This window comes from Neolamprologus multifasciatus, chromosome 7 (assembly GCF_963576455.1).
Source record: "Neolamprologus multifasciatus chromosome 7, fNeoMul1.2, whole genome shotgun sequence".
Classification (NCBI taxonomy): domain Eukaryota; kingdom Metazoa; phylum Chordata; class Actinopteri; order Cichliformes; family Cichlidae; genus Neolamprologus; species Neolamprologus multifasciatus.
The window spans coordinates 28,721,779-28,749,103 of NC_140445.1; the positions used below are offsets into that span (position 1 = coordinate 28,721,779).

General features: G+C 39.4%; 1 protein-coding gene across 10 annotated transcripts in view; it reads left to right on the plus strand.

Moving 5' to 3' along the window:
• Positions 1-298: 298 nt before the first annotated feature.
• The window catches only part of ank1b (ankyrin 1, erythrocytic b), a 74,918-nt gene continuing 47,891 nt past the window's right edge, over positions 299-27,325 (plus strand). For 3 of the 10 annotated variants that reach the window (XM_085166028.1, XM_085166029.1, XM_085166031.1), the window contains exon 1: positions 322-1,122. In XM_085166028.1, the coding sequence (XP_085022154.1) occupies positions 997-1,122 (126 nt within the window). In that variant the 5' untranslated portion in view covers positions 322-996. Of the gene's footprint in view, positions 1,123-27,325 lie in introns of all 10 variants that reach the window. The other 7 variants (XM_085166030.1, XM_085166032.1, XM_085166027.1 and 4 more) reach the window with 6 other exon arrangements.

Consider the following 27,325-nt stretch of genomic DNA (forward strand, 5'->3'; position numbering starts at 1 on the left):
GATGGAAAAAGGAAAAGTGGTGGAATGAAGGGGACGGGAGAGGAGCATGCAGTTTTTATGAGGCGTTCACATCGTTGATGCTTTTCTTCTGTTCTGCTTCTGACAAAACATGAGAGAAACACGCAGGTCTAATACTTATCACACGGCATACTGTTTCCATGCCACCTTAAAATCGACTTTTGGCCAAGCTGTGCAAAGACTCATCGTAAAAGCATGATGCTGCATATTAGAAACCCGTTTCTGTTTCACAAGCTCCCATTATTCTCACTTCTGTTCTTCTTCCCTGTCTGTTTCCAGGAGGGAGGTGCCATAGAAAAGCTATTGGCAGAGAGAGGGAAGAAAGACGTGAGAAAAAAATTATTTGAAGGCATTCAGCAGCTTTAGCGCCCTCATCTTTTGTACCTCACTTATGCAAAAAAAGCTATTCTGAAAAAGAAAAACCTTTAACAGAGAAGAAAACTGGAGAAAGATGCAGAGCAGCAGGAAGAGGAGGGCATCTGACAGATAAAACGAGGGAGCTCTGCAGCAGGATCCCTACAGTGCTGTACACAGAACTGCGTGACTGGTCTCTGCAAGCAGAGGGAGGAGAGAAGGGAGGAAGGTAGGAGAGAAAGAAAGGGGGAGGGGAGGCAATTCAGTGCAGTGCTAGCAGACTGGTTGAGTAGCAGCCACGGCATAAGAAGCAACATCAGCACCACTAGCTGTAGCATCTTTCTTTGTGGCTGCTGGAGGCTGTGTTGTGGCTGCTCTACCATCAACAGCCACAAGACATACACACACACACACACACACACAAATATTTGGACACAGACGCTCCTCGTGCTTGCCTCATACACACACATGTCGTGGTGGCCACCAGAGAAGAGGTAGTAAGTGACGGGGCTCGGGGGACAGAGGGACACAGGAAGAGGAAACCGGGACGACTGGTGGTAGTGCAAACAGGAGGAGGGCTGGAGCGACCGTGACTGGAGCAGCAGCAACAGTAGCAGCGGCACCATGGCGCAAGCCGCCAAGCAGCTCCGCAAGACCAAGGACCTTGCGGAGGCCGCCGCCCAGGAGCAGAGGGAGAAGGAGGAGGAAAAGATAAAAAAGAGGAATCGATCCAGGGACCGCAGGCGCAAGGTATGGCTGATTATCTCAAGAGACAGGGGAAATGGCAGTTATTCTTACATCCACCTGCCTTTCTCTATCTCCAGCAGTCTTTCTCTCTCACTGTGCTTGATTGGTTAGGGTGCAATTACACATGTATAATTACACAGTTGGTCTTATGGCCTCAGCTGGTACGTGTGCCTGTGTGTGTATGTGTGTGTGAGTGTAGGCTAGCCAGTCAAGCACATATGCTCTGGTACAGGTTGTGTCAGCTCTGTCAGATATTTAACCATGGGGAAAGAAAATTAGGCTTACGATGACTGTTATGCCACTATAGGTGTGAATAATATGCGCTGCGGGTCAAATAACACGAGCTGTCTTTTTGTTTTTCTTTCACGACATGCGTTTTAGGGGATTTCAGCCTTACAGTGTGTGCACTATATGTATTTGAAGGAAATGCAAGTTAGAGGTACTGCCCAAGCTTATATTTTAATGCAGATTTTTGTCACCACTTACATGGTTTACATACTCTACTCGCTCCTTTAGATTTGGTGTCTTCCCCCATATTACAGTTTTTTTGTTTTGTTTTTTTCATTGGAGGAAATGTAAAATGGAGGGGGAAAATGGAGGTACACTCTAATAATAGATGCAATTTTAATGCATCTGTGTATCTTTTGGGGCATGTTTGTGCTCCGTGTAATGTTCAAAGGAGAGATTGATGGGGATGATTTATATTTTTGGTTTACAAAATTGAATATTTTTCATGTGACAAAGTGTGCACACAGAATATCATCCTTTAGGCACGAGAGCACTCATTCACTCCCTTTCACTTCTCTCCTGGACTCTTCTGCTCTCGCTGTGCCACTGGGTGCAGATTTTATTGGGGTTGTGCCTCCTTGCACTCATGCTTGGCAGCGGTGAAATGATTTATGGAAACACATATTACATTTTAGAGGTGTTTATTGAATAATTACATTTTTTTTTATCCATTTCTACATCTGATAACATTATTCCATGATCATAGCCTTTGTATTTAATATTATGCAGTATGCAAGTTTTCTCTCCCTCTTTCAATATTTCTGTAATGTAAAGTTCCTGGAAAATGTAAAGGTCTTTGCGTATTCACTGCACAAGAGCTGTGTGTTGTGTGTGTGTGTATGTGAGAGACAGAGTGTGAAGCAGGGAAAATAGATTTGGCAAACAGACAGAAACACAATATTAAATAATACAATTATTTAATATTATTTTAAGTATGAAACTGATTCTTCTGAATGGAAGTATGTGTAGTTTCTGAAGCTGTACAAAATATTTTAATTGTGTGATCAGCTTATTTTGCTGGTTTAGTTTTTCTTAATGGTATTGAATGAATATTGGAATGGGTAAATGGCATAAACATGGTGATGTGTTGAAGTGTCAATTTATGTGATATAGTGACAACCTATATAAATGTACTTACATAGGATAAACATATGGATTGTTCTGCAAAATGACACCCCAGCTTGGTGTTTTACCTCAGGCCTCTCCTTCAGGGAATACAAGTTAACGTCATAATACTTTGTTCGGTTTCACACATTTCCCCTTGTGAGACAATTAAAGGATTATTCTATTCTACATATAGTAATACACATACAGTATAGGACATACATATACACACCCTACAGAACAGCCACCAAACTGTGGCTGGTCCACCGTCACCCTAGTTCATAGAAGACCCAGCAGGAAGGACATAATGAGCCACCAGAGTGTGTGGCGATGATCAGCTAGCCAAAGCATATATCATTTACAGACACCCCTTTAAATAGTACCCATGAGGTTCTCATTCCCCTGATGAAATGTGTTCTTACACTCTGAGGCAAAGAGAGAGCTTTGTTGCTGTAAGCTAGAAACATAGCCTCCACTAGCCTGTGGGAGACCCTCTGTTCAGACAGAGAGCTTTACCTTTGGTGGGATTAGCAAGGCACACAAACAACTGGTCACATAAACACACATTCTGAGTGCGGTGAATTTAGGTACATAGTACACGCTCCAGATACAGGGAATGCAGCTCCTCAGATGCAAAAGGAGGGGAAAGCAAAAACTCAGAAGTAACTGTAACCAGAATTGTAGTAATAATCTGAAGGAATAAAAATCCCTCATTTGAGCATACTGACCATGAAGCCAACACGAGAGAACTGTCTGCAAAAGAATTCACAATGTATGAAGGTCACTCACTCATTTTGTAGAAACTAACCTGAGAAACAATAGTCTTATATGAAAGAAGCTTCATAGGTGATGCTGGTGATGCCTAACTACAGATCTCAGGTGGTGGACCCCTTTCAAAAGAATTCGTGGCCAGAAGATTTACACCTGGAATCAACCTGTCAAAGTCGATATGACTGACCAAATATACTTTAATTATTAAAGAAGAAAGAAGATATAACAGCTCCCAAGGAATGTCAAAAAGATCTGCAATAGAGGACTGGAATAGGAGAACATGTCGGTTCTGGTAACATTGCTAAAAGGTTTACTATTTATGACCATGCAGTTTTCTGCTGCATGAAGCCCTAGACTGCGACCAGACTGCGTATGGAAAGTGCTGCACCTGCTTGGACTGACAACCTGAACAGAACTTAGGTGGTGTGTCTTGGTTGGTAACAGATGAGAGATATGTCCAAGCTCCACAGCTAGAAGGACTGAGGCTTCCTACTCCTAGGAATCTCATTTCTTTGCTCTTTGCTCCAGACCAGTTGGTGCGGAACTCAACTTTGAGACTGGGCTCTCACCTGCCATGCTCTCTTGGGGATAGATAACAGAATGTCAACAAGTGATGGCACACATAAACCCTCAGCAGACACCGATTGATCCAAGTGGATGGTCGTTTTTCTATCCAGGACATGAGAGAGGTTCAGCCAGATGCTGCTGTTGTCCTACTCTTAAGGCCCTCAAAGGGCATAGGGGTACTGATGTACAGCAGGGCCCACAGAGAATGCAATGCATGGTTCCTCTGATGTCATTAAGGAGAGGTGCCAGGGGGCTGTCAAAGTGAACCAGTGACTTGAACTCCAGCAGGTGCATTGCAAGGTGACAAAGTGTGAGCCCGATATATCTGATATCCATAAAGCTGAGATACAGTGAATATGCTGTACTTAGAAGAATTAAGAAGCCTATTACACCATGGTTGTGAGATGGGGCCAGATGAGCAGCCAAGTGTGGTTCCCGGAAAGGTTTAGACAGTGGATTAACTAAGCCAGCTTTCTCTGCATTGCCCAGCTCCAGAAATGGTCCATAGCTGTTCACAGTAATGCAGGTAGACAGTGGTTAGCGTCATGAAGCTGTTAGCTCACAGACAAAATCAGGGAATATGGGCAGGTATGTTTTTTTCTGAGCCAGTACAGGATCCTAGCCGCAGCTTCTTGCCTGTATGGTGAAACAGCTCAAGCTGTAGCTAGCCAGTGACTTCACAACCTCATAAAACGAGCATCAACATACTCCAGGTGGTAAGCCCAACTAGTCTTGGGTTCATTGAATGGACACTCCTTAGTAGAAGAAGGTCATGCTGTTCAACATCAGTCTTTTCTGGTCCTTTTCCACAAACATCACTTGTTTTTCTAGTCTTGAATGCTGGCAAGAAAACACAGGTTTCTGGCTTAGTCAGTGCTCTCCTAGCATGGACAGTCCCCAAGCAGATCGGACATGCTTCGTGCTGGTCTTCATCATGCAAAGAGAAACCACTTCCGTAAGGACATGGGCGAATAGAAGATTTCTTCTTCACTTGCTTTGGTTTGGTACTCATATCTAAATGCAAGTAAAAAAATGCTTGGAAACATGGAAATTAGTCCACATGTGGACTACACTACTGGTGATCGTAAACTCTTTTCGAGTCGGCAGGCAAAAGAGCTAATTAGCAGTAGCTAGCTAGCCCGACTCAATAGAGGTGTTCTTAGTGATGTGAGGAGTGTAAGAACCGAGGAATGATTGTGATGTGTGATGTTGACAACCCCACTCTGTAGCTTTATGTGGTCTGCCATCTAAACACCCTAAACACTTCCACTTTGTGAATATACTGTTCACATTTAATCACTGAATATCTAGGAGGGAATAAATCTCATAAATCAACTTGCATTGGTGGCATCCTATTATAGTTCCACACTCAAATTCAGTGAGCTCTTTTAAAAATATTTGTAAAGATAGAATGCACGGCTAAGAGCTTCATTGCCACAATGTAGCAATGGGACAGAAAAAACCTGAATTAATAGGTGTGGCCCAGTGCTTTTGTGTATATACTGCAGAATAAGCCTAATTCAAAGACTTTTAGTTGTCATTTATATATTGTTTTTAATAAAACACATCAGACAAACCCTTCCAGGTTTGTGCAATGTCCTCCTTATTAATGCTATAATATATTCATAATTATCGTCAAATATAAGACAACTTCTGCTGTTTCATACATTGTGAGTGAAAACCTAATATGGAAATCAGAGTGTGCAAAGGATTGTGTAGTATAGTGGAGATGTGGCAAACCCCCCCCCCTCCCCCCGCTCCCCAAAAAAGTGAAGCCTGGTCCTTTACAATACTACTCTTATGAATACTTTTCAACAGGAGTTGTATAAAAACAGTGCTTCAATTTGTTTAAAACTAAAAATGAAAGATGTTGAAAAGGATTTAGAATCATTATTTGCATTTAATTATTTGTAGAGAACATAAAATGGTTGAATTGACTGTTCTTTTAGACTATGTACAACATAAGTGTTACTGTAGTCTGCTGGATTTCATAGGCCGTTTGGCCTTTCCCTCTCACCTTTACCTCAACAATCACCCATGCCACATCAATATATGTCACTATCTGTATCTGTCTTATTTCCTCTTTTGCTATAATCTCTGAAGACATGAAGGAAGGAAGATCAGGCACAGGCAGGCCTTAATGTTCTTGGGATTTTAATTGGCCTCATTCGATGTAAATCAAACTCGGCAGGATGGCATCTCTCATCCCTATTCCTCCCCTCGCACAAAGGTTATCCACTACAGTGCCAACAGAGATCCTATCACAGCTATGGACAGACTGGACAGTAATCCAGTTAGGGAGTCTGCAAAGGAAGTAGCTGGCTAAGGTACATGCGTTACAACTGCCCAGTAGTTTTTGAACAGACTTCTGTCATGTACATTTCGGGAAACTAAATAACTAAACACTAAGTGTAGAAATGTCTTTGAATCACTGAATATGCTTATATGTTCTAAATACAGATTTTAGTTTGATTGTATTGGAAAAGTGTTGACATGTTCATGCAAAACACTTTTATCAGATTAGATTGGAAAAACATTAACCTAGCTGAAATAATCGTGTGCTCTTTACTATTCATAATACTCGCATGACTGTTAATGATTTCTGCACATCTTAATTACCAAGTGAGTGAGTCCAAAATATATCAGCAAAAATAATGATTGAATTATGTGTGACAGACTCAATACAACCAAACTGCATTGCGTGAGCATCTTAAATTATAAATGAATGTTTTACAAGGTAGATCTTCTTATGACATAAATGATTGCTTGCAGAAAATTCAGTTTTGACCTCTTGAAATCTTACATCTAGACATTAAATGTGCCCTATTAGATTTTTCTTTAAATCATGCCATCAACAAGATGACTGTATTTCCATGATCATTACACACTTGTGAGGTTAGTTCTTTTGCGTTTTGCTTTGTGTTGTTTATATTTTCTTTATTACTTTTTAAAATTGTTTCTCTAAATTCTTCTAACTCACTGTTGCTCAAATTCTACACTTGAATATAAGGTGGCATTTTTCACATTAAGCCCTTGCTGTGGAAAAGAGGTACAAGCATGCAAAAGTGGAGAACACATTACACAGTAAAGCTTGGCAAAGATACAGTCATTTCTGGCCACTGGTAAAAGGATAGCTCATGAATTGCAGTATCAAACATTTGAAGTCCTGCTTAGTACGTGTCTAATAGTTTTAGTGCATGATATATACCTATTCTTTAATAGGGTACATAATTATATGCCTTTATTATTAGCACAACAAATGCTAAGAGTGGAGTAATGCGATTTAGGCAGTACATGGTTATGCTTGTCCTTCTTCAAATTGCACTTTTTGCTCATTTTCTGTAACCAATCTGTTATGTGAAACCCTTTTACTCTAGTAGCTCAACACAAAGCTCCTCAGGTCTGTGCATGTCCCTGCTTCCTTCAGGCCTGCACTTAATACAATGAATCTAGATACCTTTTAATGGATACTGTGTGTCTTTTGTGTGCCTTTTACTCCTGTTTTCCAAAAGAGCTTTATTTGTGCACATGTGAGCACATACAGTTTGTGTGTGTGTGTGTGTGTGTGTGTGTTACATGTCAGGCCTTCGGGGTATCTCATTTCACTTTTATGTAACCTTATGGACACCCAACACTAATTAGCCAAAGCTGTCTTCCATCTCTCTACTCACTTTCTTTGCCACTCTTCCATTTTTACAAGATAACCCATGGGATAATGACACTAGAAATTCTTCTTAGTGATGCCTAACTTTGGTAATTAGAAGTTTTACATCTGCAAAAATAATTTCATCCAAATATTTTAGATGGGGAAAATGTATCCTTGTCTGGCTGGTTTTTGCCAGCCAAAAAGTTGGATGAATGCAGTGAACAGGAGAAGTGCTTTTATCCAGTCTGCAAGAAAGCAACCTAATCACACCAAATCATTCACAAAGGCCTTAGCCATTACTCCACTTTGAACTCTATGAACATATTGATTTATATGGATTTACTTCAGGCCAGACAACTTACAGTAAAACTGCAGGAAGCCCAGAAGATGACACATGTGAAAGCATAAAGTACATGTGTTGTTGTGTCGATAGATGCACATTAATCTCTATGCATGTCTAACATCCATCCATCCATTGTGTTTATCACTTATTTACATTAGGGATGCAGAGTTTTCAATAACATATCATTAGTAATATCTGGATCTCATAAAACTGTAAATAGTCCATTGTTAGTACAGTTACAGTTATAGCATTCCCCGCAATTGTAGATTGATTGTAATTAATTTGCCACAAAGAGACTAAGTTTAATTGAGTTAATCTATAGCCATTTTCTTGTGACTTTACCTTCATTCCTTTGGTAAGGGCCACCACCAATAGTGATGAAGTGAATCGGACAAGTCGACCCGACAGGAAAATCTGCAGTGCTTGCATGTTTTAATAAAAATATAGATATCTGGTGTCATTGAACTGATGCTATGGATTGTTGTATCAATATTTTGTCCTATCCCTAGTGGTCTGACGCCTTTCCATCCCCTTTGAGAAATGGGAAGGCAGGATAAGCCAAGGTCAAGCAGAGCAAAGCAAAGCAGCACTTTGCCCAGCCCTAAGCATCCGCAGGCTATATTTACCAGGCAGCCTAGGATTACACTGCATCTGAGACCAGCTACCCATCTATCTGCACACCTCTACCGTGTTCTAACTGAGCACCTGCTCCGTGCTCAGTACTGTGTCTGATGTTACCCCAGATGCATACCTGCTCAAACATGATTCCAGAACAGAAGCATGATGGCCGATATTTATCGGATCTCTCTGAGGGCTTATCTTGTACTCAGTTTGACTGGTGCGTATTTTGATCTGGAGATCAAACTGATTTTAGATGAGTGCTCCTTGTCAGACACCTTTGATAAATATCAGAATCATTTTGCTCAAGTATTGTGAATCTTCAGTGGCTGTTTATCTTGAATTCAGGTACTTGGATTTATGGATTTAATGCTTTAGTGCATGAATAGGAAAAAAAGTATCATAACACAGTTGCCACATTGCAGTTAAAGGTATGGCCAGTTGCATTTTGACATTGTGTTGATCAATCTGTAGTCTGATTTTATGTGAATCCCTCAAGTGTCACAGCTCATCTGCCGGCCTGAATCTGTTAATCAGCGCATCCATCATCATAGTTAACAAGGCCACCCAATGTGAAGTATGCAGTGCGAGGGGTAACAGCTGTAGATCTTTTGGCAAAATTTAATGTGACCCTGAGGTCATCCTACCAGCGGTCAGAAGTGATGGATGTTGCCATAGTGATTAAGGTTTGACACTGCATGTGGTGGGATGATGAAGAGATGAGGTGATGGACGAGGATATGCTTTGGTTGGTGATGGGAAATCTAACTTGTGCCCTAGGCACAAAATCCCGGGGGGAAAAACCTTGTTGATTGATTTTTACTCCCAAACTGGCTGTATTTGGTCCTGCCTGCATTAGGATGTGTGATGATTATAATTTCAACTCACAACACAACTGAACTCATTAAACTAAATCAATAACATGAGTTAGAGAGCTGTTGGCGTCTAGATTTTTTATGAAACAAGACTTGCATTCCACTAACTTCTAGTTTAAATCAAAAGTTACATCTAAAATATACAACACAACATCTACTGATCGAATTGTTACAGCTGACCTACCTACATGCATACCTAATGCTCATGATGCATTTACATCATCATAGTTCATTAGTGAAATCGTGTGAGGACAGCCAATTACAAAGAATAATTAGAGGAAAAGTGAAAGTGATGCAGAGTGGCACAATGCCACACACACATTCACACACACTTAGAGCTATAGCTGGGCATTATGTAATGGAATTACTGCTCCTGAAGGTCTGCATGGATCATGTGGCTCGCAGGAGCCCACTAATGCACTGAAGCAGCCACTCTCAGGCACGCCCTGACTCCATCACTTTCCTTCGCTGACCTAAAGACACTTTACAGTGCACGTGCTAGCTAATGCACATAATGCTTGATCAGAAAGAAATAACTGTATATAGTGATGATGGTGGAGATATTTTCAGTATTTCTTATATATTTAAAATTCTTGTGCAAATGTACATTTCTCACAAGCTCCAAACTGTTGTGAGAATGATTTTAAGGTTTGAACACAGGAAGAGACTACCATCGATATAACCATAAGAGACCAAGGAGAATGGTTCATGGTGGACAAGGTGGACACTTATAGCAGTGTAAAGATGAAAAAAGCCTTAGTGATGCAAAGCACCAGTTAAATGTTCCTAAACTTTGTCGTGAGTGATTGAAACAGCTACCAAAGTGGAACAAAACTGCTTGACATTTGAAAGGTGGTGAAATAAAGTCGTGGGTTTTATGTGGATGTGATTAATTCCCTGAGCAAAGCTAGAACTGATAAATAATGAATCTAATAAGAAACAACTGATGTACACAACCAATAACATAGCTATTAAAAGTAGCCAAGTGTTAATCTACCATGTTTTAACTGCACCTGTTATAAAAACAGAAGATTTTAGGTCATTGCCAAAGCTGTTCAAGACTTCTTGCTGTCTATGGTCACATTATTTTCTTTGAAGTAGATCTTTGAAGTAACCAAAACATGTCATGCTGTTTTGGGGCACCAGCTGTATTTCGTGTAGTATGGTTAAAAACACATCATTCCAAATGGAATGAACAAATGCTTTTTTCATTTTGTGGGAATTTGTGGTGGTGGTGACATAATTGCTTTGTGTGTTCGTGTGGTGTGTGTGTGCATGATGAGAAGGGGTGTCATGTGTATCTGGGATTGCTGTCTGATGTCAGGTGGAATGGCTCCTCTCTCTCTTCAGCCTCATCAGTCAACAACCAATCATGGCTGGTGGGCAGCACTCCTGAACACATTAAAAACAAGTTTACTTACTGTAAACACTATTGGTTTTCAAGGTGTGAAACTACCAGAAAAAGAGCTGAAATATTACATCAGCAGTTTCCAGTGCATCCCTGACAGAACCAGCTGCCATTCATTCACTGATATCACTTCACACTCTCTGATCAGAGAGCTTGCATCAGCACCCACTGATGGCAGCTGGGCTGGGAAGGAGATAGCTGGGGGAGACAGCTAGAAACAAACTGAGAGTGTTTCTCCACAGTCAGCTTTAAATCCTTGTCAGCCCTCAGCCATTCCCCCCTCTAGAGCTATAATTCTTTTTTTCCTTCCTCTCCCCCAGTGAGGAATCCCGTATTTCTGACTTTAAGCATATCATCAAGTCCCTAATATGGACGTAGGACACTTATCAACACTGCTCTTTGTTTCCCTGCACTATCCTCCGCTGTCTGCTGTACTCAAAGGCATTGAGTTGGAAAACCCACACCGCATTTGTATAAATACTTCATTGCTAATTCAATTTTAAACTCTAGATGGGAGGAGGGGAACTGTAGCAACTGTTCGTTCATCCATCTGTTCATCAGTGCTTTCCTGCGTTAGATATCTTTCGGTTTCTCTGCTTATTCTTGTTTGCTTCATGTTGCATCTGTTTCTCTACAACTTCCCATCTTATCCTGTTCACCTTCTACTCTACCTCTCTCTCCATATATGATTTCCCCACCCTCTTCCATCCTGTCTCATAGCTGTGCTCTTGGTTGTCTTTTTAGAACGCTTACTCCTGATTTTTTTTCTGTAGTTTTCAATGATTGAAAATAAGAATATACAGTGAAATGAATGACTTTAACCGTAAAGCTAAGTAGACAAATTTTTGTTGCATAACTTGACTACAGAAGTCACTACAGACAACAAAAAACAAGGCTGATAATATTGCACCTTTTATCCTCTCAGCTGTGTGATTAGATTTTGTTGTGCCTTTAATCTTAAATTCCAGACATTTATTGCTCAATTTCAAAATATAAAGCTAACAGAGAAACAACCCCAATACAGTACAAAAATCTTGAGCCACATCTCATTTCTTTATATTTTGTTGGGCAAATGGGAAATGGGTTCAGTGATTTATTGAAACGTCCAAACATGGTAAGGCCAAAACAGAGTTTATTGTTATTCTTCAGCACAGCCTGAACTCTCCTGGGCAGTTTTCTTGTAATTTCTCTAAGTAGTTTTCAGGAATCGTTCTCCAGACCACTTGAAGGACATTCAAAAGTCTTCTTTGGATGTTGGCTGCCTTTGATTCTGATCTCTGTCAAGATGATGCTATACTGCTTTCAGGCTCGGGCTCTGTGGAGTCCAGTCCATGATTGATTGTGTTTCATGATTGTGAACAATGGCTCAAGACCACTTTAAAAATAATTTTTTGCTCCTTGGAAATATTACTCTAAGTCAGTAAAGAATATAGAGTATATCAAAGTAAAGTGCACACACATGGCAGTGAAAGCAAGATGTCATCCACTTCCTGTAGTCTTCCTCCCCAAAAGTCTGGCAAATGGTTGTATATCTAAAATTCAGAAACAGCTCTCTCTCTGGAATCCCCTACATGCTGCTGTCAGCTAAACAGACTCTCCTCATGTCATTTGTATATTTTGTGTTTGTAATATTTTGTGTCTCAACCAATGCTCCCATAAAAAAGTCCAGCAAAATCAAATGCTAGAAAATGCCATAATTACTGCTTACAATACAAATAGTCAACCTTATAATTTATTTATCATGTGAAAGCATTGACATCTGTGCTGCCTGTTATAACAACTCTAGTGAACAACAAGGTTGCGCATCCATAAGAAAAGTATCCATTAGCAGTCTGGGATCGAGGATGAGAACACTAAATAAATAAATGTTAACACGGTCCTGTGCCAGAACAGCCTGTGAGTCATTAAATATGATTTCCTAGCATCGAGTGAGCAGGAACGGATGAATAGACAGAAATCTCTATGAAGGCACTGCAGTGGTTATTATTTTGTCTATTTCAATCCTTCAACCTTTCGCGTTTCCTGTTTACAAAATAACCGCAAAGCCAAAGAAGAACTCATTGTAAAGCCTGACCAAAATGACAATTGTAGTAGATAACAATTGTGTTGATATACATATGTGCTAATATTAAAATTTCAGCAAAAGAGGCTTGAAATAAGTCACGTATTGTGCCATCACATATCTAGATCATAGCAGCTCTGACTCCACTATTTACAATACTCTTTAGACTGTTTAAGGGGATGGTGATGTAGAGTAAGGCAGCATTTTCATGATAATTTGCTAACTGGTTCTTAATTTACATTGCTGGAAGGTGTAAAAAAACAATAACCCCATCCCTTTCCCCTTCAGCATACCTTGAGCATACTCTCTTTATATGCATGCACATAAAGAATAATATTAGCCTATATGCAGTATATTGACAGTGAGTTTTTTTTACTCCCTAAATGCTCAGCTTAAATAAATACATAAATAAATAAATAAAGTACACAGAAACGTATAATCTAAATAGAATTCATATAGTTGCATCTGCTTATCTATTTGAATATAACATTATAATTTTGAAGCACCCTCCTCGGAAATGATGCATCACATCCAACTTCATAAATTCGTATTTAATCAGATGTTACACAATGCACTAGCATATGTTTTGTGTTTTTGAGCTGTTAAGGTGTTAAGTGGGCACCTGTGACTTTGCAAGATGCTCTGAATTGATTGATTGTCATTTTCTTTTTAATGACATTCTTTGTCTCTCTTTATTTTGCGCTACTTCCTGTTTTTGCTTCATTTCTTCCACTTTCTGCCACACCTGTGTCCAATCGACTAATTACTCAACTGGGTGTGCATGTTTGTGTGTATACATGCAATTCCCTTGATCCCTGCCAGGCTGTCTTGCTATTCCCTGTAGTCAAGCATTCCAGCTTTTTCCCAGTGTTCTCTGCACATGTTCATTTCGCTTTAATATTTTCCCTTGTGCATTTCTTGTTTCCTTCTGTTTCTAATTAGCTCTTATTATGAATGACCTGCTTGATTGTTTTGGGTGGTTTGTGCCTTTAGCAGTTATGTTGCCTCTCTCACTGCCTCCGTGTGTGTGACCCTATAATGATGAATGGAAGATCTGGATATTGGAATTTGCCCCCTTCTTTCTGAACTTCCTCTGGAGGGTTTAGTAGCACACCAAACAACCGAATATTACTCTCTATGATGCAGCAATAGTACACTTAAATTATTGATTTCCTCCCTCCCTCAAACACACACTTTTGACACTGTTGTGCTCCATCTTGCATCTATGACTCACAAAAATGCGCACAGGCTAAAATATTTGTGGATCGTGGCCTGATTGTAATGAAGCAGCAAGACTGACTCAGCTGTTTTAAGCCTGTGTGACGGATGGACAGGGTGACAGGGTGTGTGTTGCTAGCTCTACATCAGCAATCCCATGGGGAAGGCCAAGGTGAGAGGAAAAACTCACAGGCCTTTAAATATGCACATAACATACATTAAAATTACAGTTTAACTGAGGCTTCTTCTTCGCCAATGCCATTCAGAGGGCACTCACATGGGAGCGTGCAAAAAGTTTAAAGTGATTGATTACACTGTAATTTGCATCACCCACTGGCAATAAAGACAAAACAACCCTTGCTACTGTAAATAAAGCATTGTAATACTTATATCAGCTTACACATCTCCCTGTGGCTGCTGTATATGTTAGTGTAAACTGGATATATTTCTGGTTTAGAAACAACTGCAGACAAATCTACTCTGTTAGTTTAACTTCTGAAATAATGAAAGTGGTAACTTATATCTTGACCCAATAATAAAGCTTGGGAAGACTTTGCTTTTCATACTTTTAATATATATTTCTGCTCAAAACTGTCATCTTTATTGCAAGAAATCTCACAAATGACACAAATGATGACATAGCCATCATACTTTCCCTACTGTCTTGTCTCTCGTGATTTTAACATGGTTTCAGGGTCTTTTCCAAACTGTTAATTAGCAGGTGCATGCTTACTGAATGTGTGGTCCTTAACACCAACATGAACGGCTAATCTTAAAATGTAAGATTATTCATTTTTCCAGCATCTATCGGGGAATAGCTTATCATGTAATTGAATTTAGTTTCTTTTTTCCCTAGTGAAAACCTCACATTCTGGGGCATGTGTAAACGTTTTTAGGAATGCCAGTGTGCATGGACATGTCATAGAGAGCACAGACAACAAGCATCAGCAACTGTTGAAGGGTGATTGATGGTGCTCTGAATGAAGTGCAGCTTTCTGCAAATGCAGTGTGTCAGCTTGTCTAGCCCATATTTTTAGCCTTCCCTGGTGCATAAGGTTTATTATAGCACGAGGTTTGGAAGGAGCTCAGTGACTTCTCATTCTGAGATCATGTGACATAGTCATGCTGCTACCCACTTTGCATCATTGTTCGCCAGCTTTTGAATTTGGATAAAGCTTGCATTTTTAGTTGGGATGCAGTATGTTGTCTTCTCGTTATATTAGGAGTTTGATGTAAGTGAAGATGAAAAGCTGATGATTTGGAGGTGCAAACAGCAAACGTTTGCTATACGTCTGCAGATTTTGTGCCATGTAGCTGTCTAGCTGAGCTGCCTTGAGTGCTAGACTAATCCAGGCATTTGGGTGATCCCGTAGTTTATGTTACAGTGGTCACCTTAATGTCTGCTTTTTTAAAGATTTACTTACTTTATTTGATTTTCTTACTCAGTGTATCTCACCCTGTGACTCTCTTTCCTGATGTATACTTTATGGAAAATTGCATTTGGCTATCATCTTGGGAGACAAGACATTTGATTTCAGTGCTACTTTAGCGGTGCTTTAACCCCTAGCAGACCTTGTGCTTCAGGCCTGACCCTGATATCAGGAGTGTGCCTCATTGATGAATAGCTCCTTATGTGTTGAAACGCCCCTTCTGATCCTGCACAGAATGCTGAATCGTGAGGTGAAGGCTTTATCGACTGGCCTCGTTGAGCAGTCACAGTCCCTCCATCACACCAGTAGCAATTTGTGGCTGAGAATAATGCCCTTTTTTTCTTAACAGTGGGATGCTAAAATGATTTGCCACTACTGTGAGCCTCTTTTCCAATAAATTTTCAGTATATTTCATCTAATCTGTGTTTCCTTATGAGTGTAAGCTTTAAATCGTTAGAATACCAGATTTAATATTTTGGGTTAAAACACTAATTTCCTTTTTCTCATAATAGATAATCAACTCAGAGCGTGGCACTGTAGTCATTTATGGTATTGCTGTATGACTGCTATTTTTAGAAGCAGCAGTGGTCCTCGTAGTCATAGAGGTGGTTTCTACCTCACAGCTGAAGGTAACCATGCCCTCCTGTGATCTCATCCTCTAATGTATCTTGTGTTTGTCCTCCATGACTTTTCTTTCTTTATCCTCCATCCACCCCTCTGTGCCTACATCACTCTTTCAGCATGTTGCTCACTGGTATGATGACTCTATACCCACTGGGTGATTAGCAGTGACCCGCTGTCACTAACACAGACTGCACAGTAGGGACACCTCAGTGTGCTCAGAGTAGCGGGCGAGTACAGAGGTGTCAAACATATGGTTTGCAGCCCAAAAAAAGGCCCAACAAAGTGTCCTGAGCAGCCCACTATATAGCTTTGCAGAGTGAAAAATTGCAGAACATTTATTGATAATTACAGATTTTGAATTAAAATACATACATATTCTTACATCAATATATTAATATGAATAAAATATTGTGGTTTTTGTTCTCCAAAACACTATGGTTTAAGGTTTTTTTGGCTTTGTAAATCCACTATATCTAAAGCATTAAATGAGACATTTTGAAAATTTTCTCAAGACATCAACATGTGTTTGTACAGTAAAGAAGGGGAATTTTGAGTATAATTTGGGGTTGGATCAGGAAGGGCATCTGGTGTAAAAATCTGCCAAATGAAACATGCTGAGCTGCCCACTGGGGTGAGCCCGTGTGAAGAAGGGGGCAGCTGAAAGTAGCTCATTATGCAACTGTTTTAGTGGTTCAGCCCACTTGAGATCAAGTGGAGCTGTTTGTATGAACTATAAATCAAAATGCGTTTGACATCCCTAGGTTAGATCTTACAGTTGCCACATGTGTGCACAGGTATGCAAACACATCAGCATAAACATGTCACTTTGAATTTTGATCAACAAGATATTACAAGACATTACTCATCTCATTAACCCTGTAATCTCTCTTTTTTCCTTTACATACTATGTCAAGTCTTTCACACTATTTTTTCACAATGTAATAAAACTACTTACAGTAGGTAGACACTATGTCGGGGTCTCCAATCCCAGTCCACGAGGGCCGGTGTCCCTGCAGGTTCTAAATGTGTCCTTGATCCATCGCAGCTGATTTAAATGGAGAAATTACCTTCTCAACATGTCTTGAAGTTCTCCAGAGGCCTGGTAATGAACTAATCATGTGATCCAGGTGTGTGTCTAAAACCTGCAGGAACACCAGCCCTCGTGGACTGGGATTGGGGACCCCTGCACTATGTTATTGTAGTGAGTGCTTAGACAGCCAAACATTTGTGTTTAAATTGCTCCATGCCTTTCTTTGTACTGTAGGAACATGGTCAAAAATATAGTTTGGTCAGATTGAGTAGGGTGTATGGAATACACAGATACATTTTCTTATATTATGTTCAGTGTATTTGATTTGTGCTGTCTTTTGTGAAAGCCTACTCTAATTCTCAGGTCCATCAATCTCCATCCATCCATTGTATGTGTGTGTATGTATGCCAACCTGACAAAGGAGGGAAGTGATATCAAAGAGATTTCTATCCCCAGTGGTCCTGCAAAAGTGTGCAGGAGATTAGCTTTTAGTGTTGGGTGCGGCTTGCTCTGGAGACATTGCAGTGGAAGAAAGACATTTATGAGGATGAATACGAGTGTGGAACATTTTGAATAAACTGTCTAGGCTAGGAGGTGGTCAGGGCGCTAAACAGCTTTTGGACACTGCTCTTGTGACGTGATTTTTGTCAGCTTAGATGCATATTGCAAACATTCAGCTGACACGTGCGGGCTCGTATGTGTTGGACTCTCTACATCCTGCAGTGAGGAACATATGTCAGCTACTGTGAACGGTTGCTGACAGCAGGGCTGACAATGAGGCAGCATGTTGCACTCTGTGTATATACTGACATGTGTGCACATAAAATTGAGTGCACATCTCTGCATTTGTGTGTCTACATTACATTTGTGTGTGTGTGTGTGTGTGTGTGTGTGTGTGTGTGTGTGTGTGTGTGTGTGTGTGTGTGTGTGTCAACCTGAGGATCCAGATTATTAGGATTTCACATGCATCCACTTACATGTGAACTGTGCATATTTATATTGTGCCTGTCAGGAGGCTTGTGTGTCTTAGTATGTGTCACCTCCAGAGCCCTCTACAGAACTGATTCCTGACATTGGTAATTTGATAGTCAGTCTGTCAACGTCGCGTTGGAGCCGGGAGAACCTGCCCCCCACCCCTCTTCTCATCTATCTCTCCCTCCCAGGCCACAGCCATGATACTCTGACATGTAACATCCAACTGTGCCTTCAGACAACTGAGTCATAAAGCACTGACTGCACAGTGACTGTTGAGTTTGGTGGTTTTGTTCATATATATATTATATATGCTTTGCTCTAAATACCATTAATGCCAGTCACTTCTGTCATAACATGTCATTATGACTCAGGATTGAAGAGAATATTGGATAACAATAATTTCCATCTTTATGTTAAGATATTGTAAAATTGTTAAGGTTTTCATGTCTCACTTGTCAGTTGTTCTGCCATTCCTCTTAGTTTCTAGACTTGCTTGTGGCGCACTGATGCTCACATACAGATATTTATGAATAGATGAAGGCGAGTGTTTTCTAGCAGCTCAGTTAAAGCAGCATTTCCGTGCTGCTTCACAGTTCAAGAGTTTCACATATGTTTACAGAGGTATGCCTGAATAATCCTCTTTTATTATATTTTGCCCTGCACTTGATTTAAAATACTGACACCCAATTTAGAGAGCATCTAATGCGGATAAACATAACTTTGCATTCATTGAGGTTCATGTGTGTACTGGAATATATACACATGTGAGTCCATGAATCAGTGTAAATAAAATAAACTGAATACACTGAGATGGTCACAAAAAACATACATTTTACTTTTTACTGCAATTTTGCTAGTTTTATTAATAGAACCATCTAAGGTTTATAAGCGAGGTAGGGTACGGATAAGACATCTGTGCTCCTGTGAAAATGCGAAAATGCTGTCATACAATAAAATACCTCAGCCTTTGCCTAAGATAACCTCAAAATGAGCAAATGACAGATGGGTCAGGGAGGCTGGAGTGATAACCTAACAACTCTGAAACTAAAAGTATTTTAGGTGCACAGTTCTGTGGCGCTATATACATATTTAAGAATAAATAAGGATTTTATGCGCGTATTAAATATTGCACAGTAATGATGATCAAAATGTAGTGGGTAGAGGATAGACTGATATCAACTGATGCACAAGTAGATAGATGGACCATACATGGGTAGACAGACAAACAGCTATACTTAATGTAATTGATGTAATTCTCAGATTTTTTTAGTTTAACCAGTGCATCAGTGAGGTGTAACGATTATGCAAATCCGCCTTCTTTTCTTTGTCGGTGACTCACTGACACTGTATCCCATAAGCACCAGAGGTGCTGCTCTGTATGTGACCGTGACCTCTGATTTCTCTACTTCTGAGAAAATTCTCAGTGGTGATTCATCACCACTAATATGGATATGTTTCTTTAACTCGTGACTCTTTTCTTACACTCTTCTTACCTTCTTTCTTTCCTGCTTCAATTCTCCTCAATCTCATTTCTTGTCTACAAGACACAGCATATTTATTTCTTTTTTTGACATTTTTAACTTTGCTATTGAAGCTCAGAATTTGTATGAGTCTGGGAGTATCATCTAATATGCTGTGTGATCTCTAATGTCGCCAGTGTCCATGGTTCTCATTTTTTCTCCTTCATGCTCCTCGCTACCATTTTTCTATATCCCTTTTTTCCCTTTATTCATTCTGCCATTACTATTTTATATCCTTTATACCATCGTTTATCAGAGGCACAATCCTCGTTTTTGTACCATGTGTACTTTCTTTCCTCCTCCTCCTTCCTGTCATTTGTAACTTCTCCTCCCTTTGCCGACTACTTCCTCCTGTCATCGTGATTGCTCATTGCCCTTACGGGAGTCACTGGTCGTCTGCAGCTGAGTGCTTTGCATTAGTTATGTGCACATGATTTTCAGACATAATGGCTCCCAGCGTCTCTGTGTCCCCCCCCCCCCCTTTCCTCATAGTTTTTTATTTTACTTTTCCCTTTTCAAGTTCATGTGTGTTGTCAGTTTTGTCTGTGGGATAGCTGGCCTCACATTTGATTCTACAAAGCTTTGGCATACAGAAGATTTTGTGGTTTGCTCAGTAACTGCGAAGCACCCTGGTCCATCACTGCCCGACCACTGTACTTGGGATATATGTTTAATTGTTTTGTGGAGCAGAATTTGTTTGGAAGACTGATTGATCGGATGTTTGCTAATTATTAGTTGACAACCTGCAGCTAATATTTAGCTTAGTATAAAATAAAGACTTGTGCTAAGATAAAATAAATGGTAAATAGACTGCTACAGGTACTTTGACTGAGTGCTTTCACGCTACAAGATAAACCCTTTTGGACCTTAAGTACATGCATTTCATTTTTACTATATACTGCAAGGAGTAACTTAATATTCATGGACAGATAAGAGTGACAGAGAGAGTGTTCTTTTCACTTAAGTCTCTGCAAGAAGGAAAACAGGTGCATGTCCCAAGATATCAAACTTTTATTTAAATGAGTGATTTAGATGTTCAAGGTGGTGGTACTAGCAAAGCAAATTAAACAGAGCAGCAATTAAGCAGAAATAAACTCAGCATGGGCTTATGTGTGAGGGAGTATTGAGTTAAAGGCACACTGCTTCTTTGTGTCAGATTTAATACAGCTGTAATCAACTTCTAAATCATGCTGTGCTTATTTTAAAGCATCAGCCTCTCAAAGCTTGGCAATCACAGATAGCTTTGCACTGAGGAAAGTTAATGTCAATTTGGCCAATTAGCTGTGAGTAGAAATACAAGAATGTCTAAACATTCAAAGTTATATTTTTTCCCCATTTATTTAGTGGTCTGTTTTCTAATTTAGTAATGTTGGTTCTGTGGATATCAAGCTTTTATATAAGACATGCATTATTCAGTCTTAACAATTATATAGGCTCAAATCATATATATAAGCTTTTCATTAGCGGTCCTGTCAACAAAAGTCTTGTTCCTATGGTGGTTAAGCCATTTCTCTTCATTTCAATGATATTTTATCTATATAGCACGAAATGACAACAACCGTTGCCTCAAGGTGCTGTTTTTAAACAGTTTCTATGACTCTGTATTTTCTGTGTGCCAGTAAAATACATTTTCAGATTCAGTTTTGCTGGCAGAGAACTTGGAACTTGACTTTGATACTGGTGGGGAGCCCAGAATGTCAGTGATGACGTCAGGAAGAGACTGAGAGAGGGACAGCTGTACCCAGCATGCTTTGCTCCTAGCATTTCTGCAGTCCTCATAAATAGTGAAAGGTTATGAAAAGAGAGAGAGAGAGGAGGCACATTGAGGGTGGGGATAGTCTTCACAAAGCTGGGAGAGCCTGGGATGGGGAGAGAGAGGTTAAAGGAGCGATGACAAGAAATGAGTGGAAATGATGGATAGCTGAGCAAATGAAGAAGTGCTTGTGAATTCAGGACTTCGGGGCCAACTTGCCATGTCACTTTATTGTCTCTTTCTGTCTGTCTTCTTTTCTGTGCTGTAGGCAGAAATGCCTTATGGGGTAGTCAAATGAAAGCAGAAATCATCCAGTGGCAGGTAGAAATGCAAGTTAAAAGGGAAAAAAAATCACTAATAAGTCTGTCACCTGAACAGATCTTTCTTGAAATGTCCAGTAAAACACGGTACAGTAGTTGAATTCTTACAGTGTGCACATGCAATACAGCCACGCAAAGGATTATTCTCAAGAGGTAGTAGATTATGAATATAGAGTGCAGACTGAAATGAAGAACAATAAATTATTTAACTTAGAAGACGTGGTAACAGTGTTTCTTCTTTATTTTAGTGCATTTTTGCCTTTCTTTGATGATAGTAGAAGAGCTATAGAGACACGTTTTCTGTGCTGGTAGCTCCAATGTTGTTACCCATGTCCTTGCAAAATAATAAAATGTATTTTATTGTTTGTTGTCTTTGTAATGAATTCTTGATATAAAAAAAAACATCTGTATTTTGATGTTTTGATGTTCATTTGTTCATTCTATTCATTTTGTATTTGTGCCAAAATTAGAGGAATGGACCAGAACCTTGCTGATACAAAAAGCCCCCTGTCACAACGGATCCTCTAGATCCCCTCAATGTATGAGTCAAGGGTCAAGGTTTTTCTTTCATTTCTGTACGGCTGTATCCCTTATTAGCATTTTCACAAATGTAAGCAGGTTGCATAAGGTTGAAATATTAATCATGCCCTGGACAAAAAATGTCTGTGTATAGTTTATAAACCATAAGCCATCTTTGCCACATTTTCTTTTTCCTTGTCTGTGCTTTTGTGTTGTGTGCATTTATATGCTAGCCCCACTACCTACATGTGCTACATGCACATGTGATGTGCATGCATTTAGACATCAAGATAGATATATAAAAAACTAAGAAGAAGCATGCTTTGATTGTAATGGGCTGCAGAAGCAGTGGCCTGACAGAAGCTATAAATATTTCAGAAGCTCTGTTTTAGCACAGAGATAGAGAAGACAACAGGAATATCCTGGTTTTGATGTGCCTCTTCATTTTGGGGGAAGGAAGAATTTGGTACACAGTTAAAGTTATTAATCTCAACAAACCATTTCATCATTTATTCAGTCGTTAACTGCTGTCTTTATTTTTAAAGATACATGTCAGCTAAGCTTCAGATGAGCATATGAACATGGAGCTGTGCAGTTGTGGTTGTGGAGCTGTTTGCTCAAGTTGATGGAGGTCAGTCCTTAACTGGAGCTATTTTATTTTATTCTGTTTCCTTACTTTCTGTCATATATGTAATGTTACAATTCAGCATATTCATATATTAAACATGGCCAAAGTTTGAATTATGAGGTCAGTAGGGAGGCCATAAGGAGGGAAATAACACAAAATACAGACACTAAGAACTGAGAGACTGCACCATTAGCACAGTATATATAGCACAGTTATAAATAAAAATGATTTTGAATTGTCAATAATTCAACGCTCCTAATAGATTTCAAGAAAAAACATATGCGTCTGGAAATGAAAAGGATGGGTCCGCTTTAGATTTGTTAATCATCACCACAAAATGTGGTACCTTGAAATGAACTTAGCAATGTGCTAACAACATGACTTTAGTAGGTACAGTCAGTAAATGGTAAATGGACTAATTCTTATATAGTGCACTTTATACAATGTGTCATTCACTATGTTCATTCACACTAGCACTTTTTTCTACACCCAAGTGCTTTCTGTCTAACGTTAACATGCATTCCTATTCCAGTGAACACAACTGAGAGCTACTTGGGGTTCAGTATCTTGCCCGAGGATACTTTGGCATGCAGAGAGAAGGCAGCCAAGAACCATCTACTTCCTACTTCCTGAACTACAGCCACCTCCCAATACTAGTGTTCCCACTAGTCTTGCCAGTCTCTTATTTTGCAGTCATTACTGTGAATAGCATGAACATTTCTCAATCTTTCTTAATCTGAAGTCTCAGTCTTTGTGCTTTTACCTACATTTAGATCCAGGATGAATCACTTTCATGCTCACATTCATTGTATTAATGTTCAGATCAAAGCCTATATGTTGCACGACACCATCTCATACTCTGAAACTCTCCATCCATCAGTAATAGATCAGCTCCCACTGTAGAGCCTGCAGGACTCAATTGATTTTTAATTCTCGGGGCTGTGACTTCATCTTGCCAACCATAAGCACACGCTTGAAGTGATGTCCATTTTCCTTGGCAAAAATGTTAAATTATGGCAGCCTAATTATGAGTTAATGCTTTCAATATCATTAGTATGTTAAATTGTTTACATGTTAAGCATTTTATTTAGATACTTCTTAGCTGATGTAAAATCTTTTGGAGTGACACAAAAAGTACAAATATAGCAGCTTTAAGATGATGGATAGCATCTGTATCTACTTACCTGACAAATACATTCATTCATTAACTAAATACAACTTTCAGGTATTTATTTTAAAATCCATCTTATTTTTGTGTTTTAGCCCGTCTCACTTGTATGTCACAAAATAACAATTAACAAATTGAATTTTTTATTCAAATATATTCCAGTTTATTTGATTTAATATTGACATAATATGAGATGAGGGGATAATTTATGTATCTGTTCTTATTTACACAGATGTAGATGTCATGAGTCTGTAAAGCAATAGAAAATATATCTTCAGATTAGACTTTTTTAATGTGATTATTCCCATCATTGCGTTTATGAGCTTGTGCGTCTTCTCGTGAAAATATTTTATGCTATCAGACCTACAGGGAACATGGAAAATAAGAAACTGTGCCAGTAATAATATAAATGATAAGTTAGGTGACCTGTTTTATGCACCTGTACTGTGCAGCATACCTCTCACCAGTGATACTGCCATGTGTGGGGGTTTCTTTCTGTTAGGAACAAAAGGAGCCAGTTGAGATGCTTATTGCATCTTATTGGGATACCTCCTGGCCACCGTCCTTTGGAGGTTTTCTGGGCATGTCCAACTTGGAAACCTGCTGGATAGATTACACATCTCCTCCAGCCTTGGGATGCTTTGAGATCCATCAGGAGGAACTTGAAAGCTTTGCTGGCGAGACAGATGTTTAGAGTTCCCTGCTTGGTGTGTTGCTGTCACGACTCAACTTTGGATAAGCAGAAGCTAATGCCCTGATAGATACATCTGTTTATGGTATTTACAGTATGTTGTACTCATGACTGTGAGATGCACTTGACAGATGGAGTCTGCAGGGCTTGATCTGTTTTTGTCCTGCTGTCAGTGCATGAAAACCATGTGTAACCATACCTTTGTGTGTTAATCTACCCTCAGTCGTGTTTCTGTGGTTTGTTATATTTCTTTTCTGTTCCTATTTTATGTGTGTGTAAGTTTGCCTGGGAATCTGTCTTCTGTGGTAGAAGTGGGTCTTTGTTTAAACCCAAGAGGATTCATTACTGTGATCTATCTCCCTCCCTGTTGGTGCTAACACTAACATACTGTGGCGTCTGTGCAGCTATTTTTAGTTTTGGTTTGTGTGTTTGAAGGTAATTTGTCTTGGTATGCTTTTTTTTATCATTATATGAATGAACGTCTTGTTCGTGCTCACTATTATTCCATCTACAACAGATATTTGTGTCCAGTATTTATCACAATAGACCCCAAATATGCTGCTTAAGATCATCCATGATTGGTTTTGAATATTTTTCTTGATTATTGAGCTTCTACACCTACCCTCCTAACTGATATATGCCTTTGTATCTTTCCATCTTAATTTTTATCTCTCCATATTTGCACATAAATTAGGGCTTGTTGTATTATGTTTAAATTATGTTGACTTGCTCTTATTAAAGGACCATAGTTTTACATTTTTGTTCTTATTTGATTTTGTTTTCAATTTTGTCTAGGTTCAGTTACTTTCCAGAACAGATTTAGTTCAGTTTAGTTCTTTACTGTTTGAGAATGTTTTGTTTAAGTTACAGTGATACAGTGGCTTTTATACGGTGGCCCTGCAACTGGTCCGTCGGGTTATTGTCTCCCCAGAAACACTTCCCTTGCGCTTTTGAAAATCTGTTTTTTCCTATTTCTGTTGTCATTTTTCCTATTTCCATTGTGTTTTGTGTGCTTTTGCCGTGTTTTTCTTATTGCTGGTGTTTTCTTAAGTTGCAGTCCGTTTGGCCTCTCAGGGCCACTGTACTTTTAAGCCTGTAAAGACGAAGTGATTGAAGTGCAGAACTTCAGTTTTAATTTTTAAGGTGTCTAATGTAAGTGGTCAACTGACATGGTAAATGGACTGATTCAAAGCGCTCTATACAACATGCCACATTCACCCAATTACACCCATTCACACAAGCACTGTCTTCTAAGTTTCTTAGTGCTGCCTAACTACTGAAGTATGAATTCATACACATTCATACTCCGATGGACGCATCGGAGAGCAGTTTGGAGTTAGTATCTTAGTATCAAACTGCTATCGAACCACTAACTTCACAACATCTAACCAAGTCAAGAACACTTTCAAGGAGGTATCAATTCATTATCAAGATCTACATTTAAATAATACCATCAAAAATTGAAATACCACAAAGTACAAACCATTGGTTATGCTCAAGAATAAGAAGACCAGATTAGACTTTACAAGAAAACATCTAAAAGAGCCTGCTCAGTCCTAGAAAAATGTCTTTGGATAGATGAAAGCCAAATTAGCTTTACTAGAATGATGGGAAGAGAAGGGTATGAACTAGGAAAGGGATGCCTCATGATCCAAAGCAGATCACATTATCTGACTAAGAGGATGAAGGCAATGCTATGGCATGAGCATGTAAGGCAGCCCGGTGAACCAGGTTGCTAGTGGTTATTGGTGATGTGAATCCTGAAAGGTAACAGGATGAATTCTGAAGTGTATGGGTCTATACTCTGAGACGAATGCTGCAAAATGGATCACAAAGAGCTTCAAAGTGCAAATAAATAGTAATACAAAGCATAAATGCAACCCAAGAGGTTTTCAAGGCAAAGAAAACATATTTTTCAATAACAAAGTCAATGACCTGATCTCAACCCAACAGAACATGTCGTTCAGTTTCTGCAGGCAAAACTGAAACCAAAAAGATCCACAAACAAGCAGCAACTGAAGATGATTGTAGCCAAGGCTTAGCAGGGCGTCTCAAGGTTTGGAAAAACAGCATTTGAATGTCCATTTGGAGTTCTAGACTTCAGGCAGGCACTGACTGCAAAGGATTTTCATACAAATACAAAAAATGTTAGTTTGTCCAATTAATTTTGCACATCTAAAAATAGCTGTAATTCCTGAGGACTTAATGCAGTATTTTCATCAAATTACGGTCAAATCACTGCTGAAAGTCTGCACTTCAATCCCAAATGCTTAATTTTCCAAAAAAAATATGTATCTAACTGCGTCCATGCACATGCAAAAGTTCCAGTGTGGAGGGGACGAGATGCATGTTTAACTGTTGGAACAAGTCTCAACTTTAAGTGACACAAGAACTCATTTCAAAATAAGATGTGACAGGCGCTGTCACTACGATAAGTACAGACATCCAGTGTTCTGCCAGTGACTAACGTCAAATACCCACAGCACAGAAAGTCAACAAAACGCTTCCAGTACAGACTTTATGATATTTAGAGTTTCATGATCTATATCTTCCTTCTCAAAATCACCTGGGGAAAAGCTAAATGCTAGAATTGTGCACTTGATACTGCAAAACTTTATTTGGCATTTACATCGCTGTGTCAGAACATTA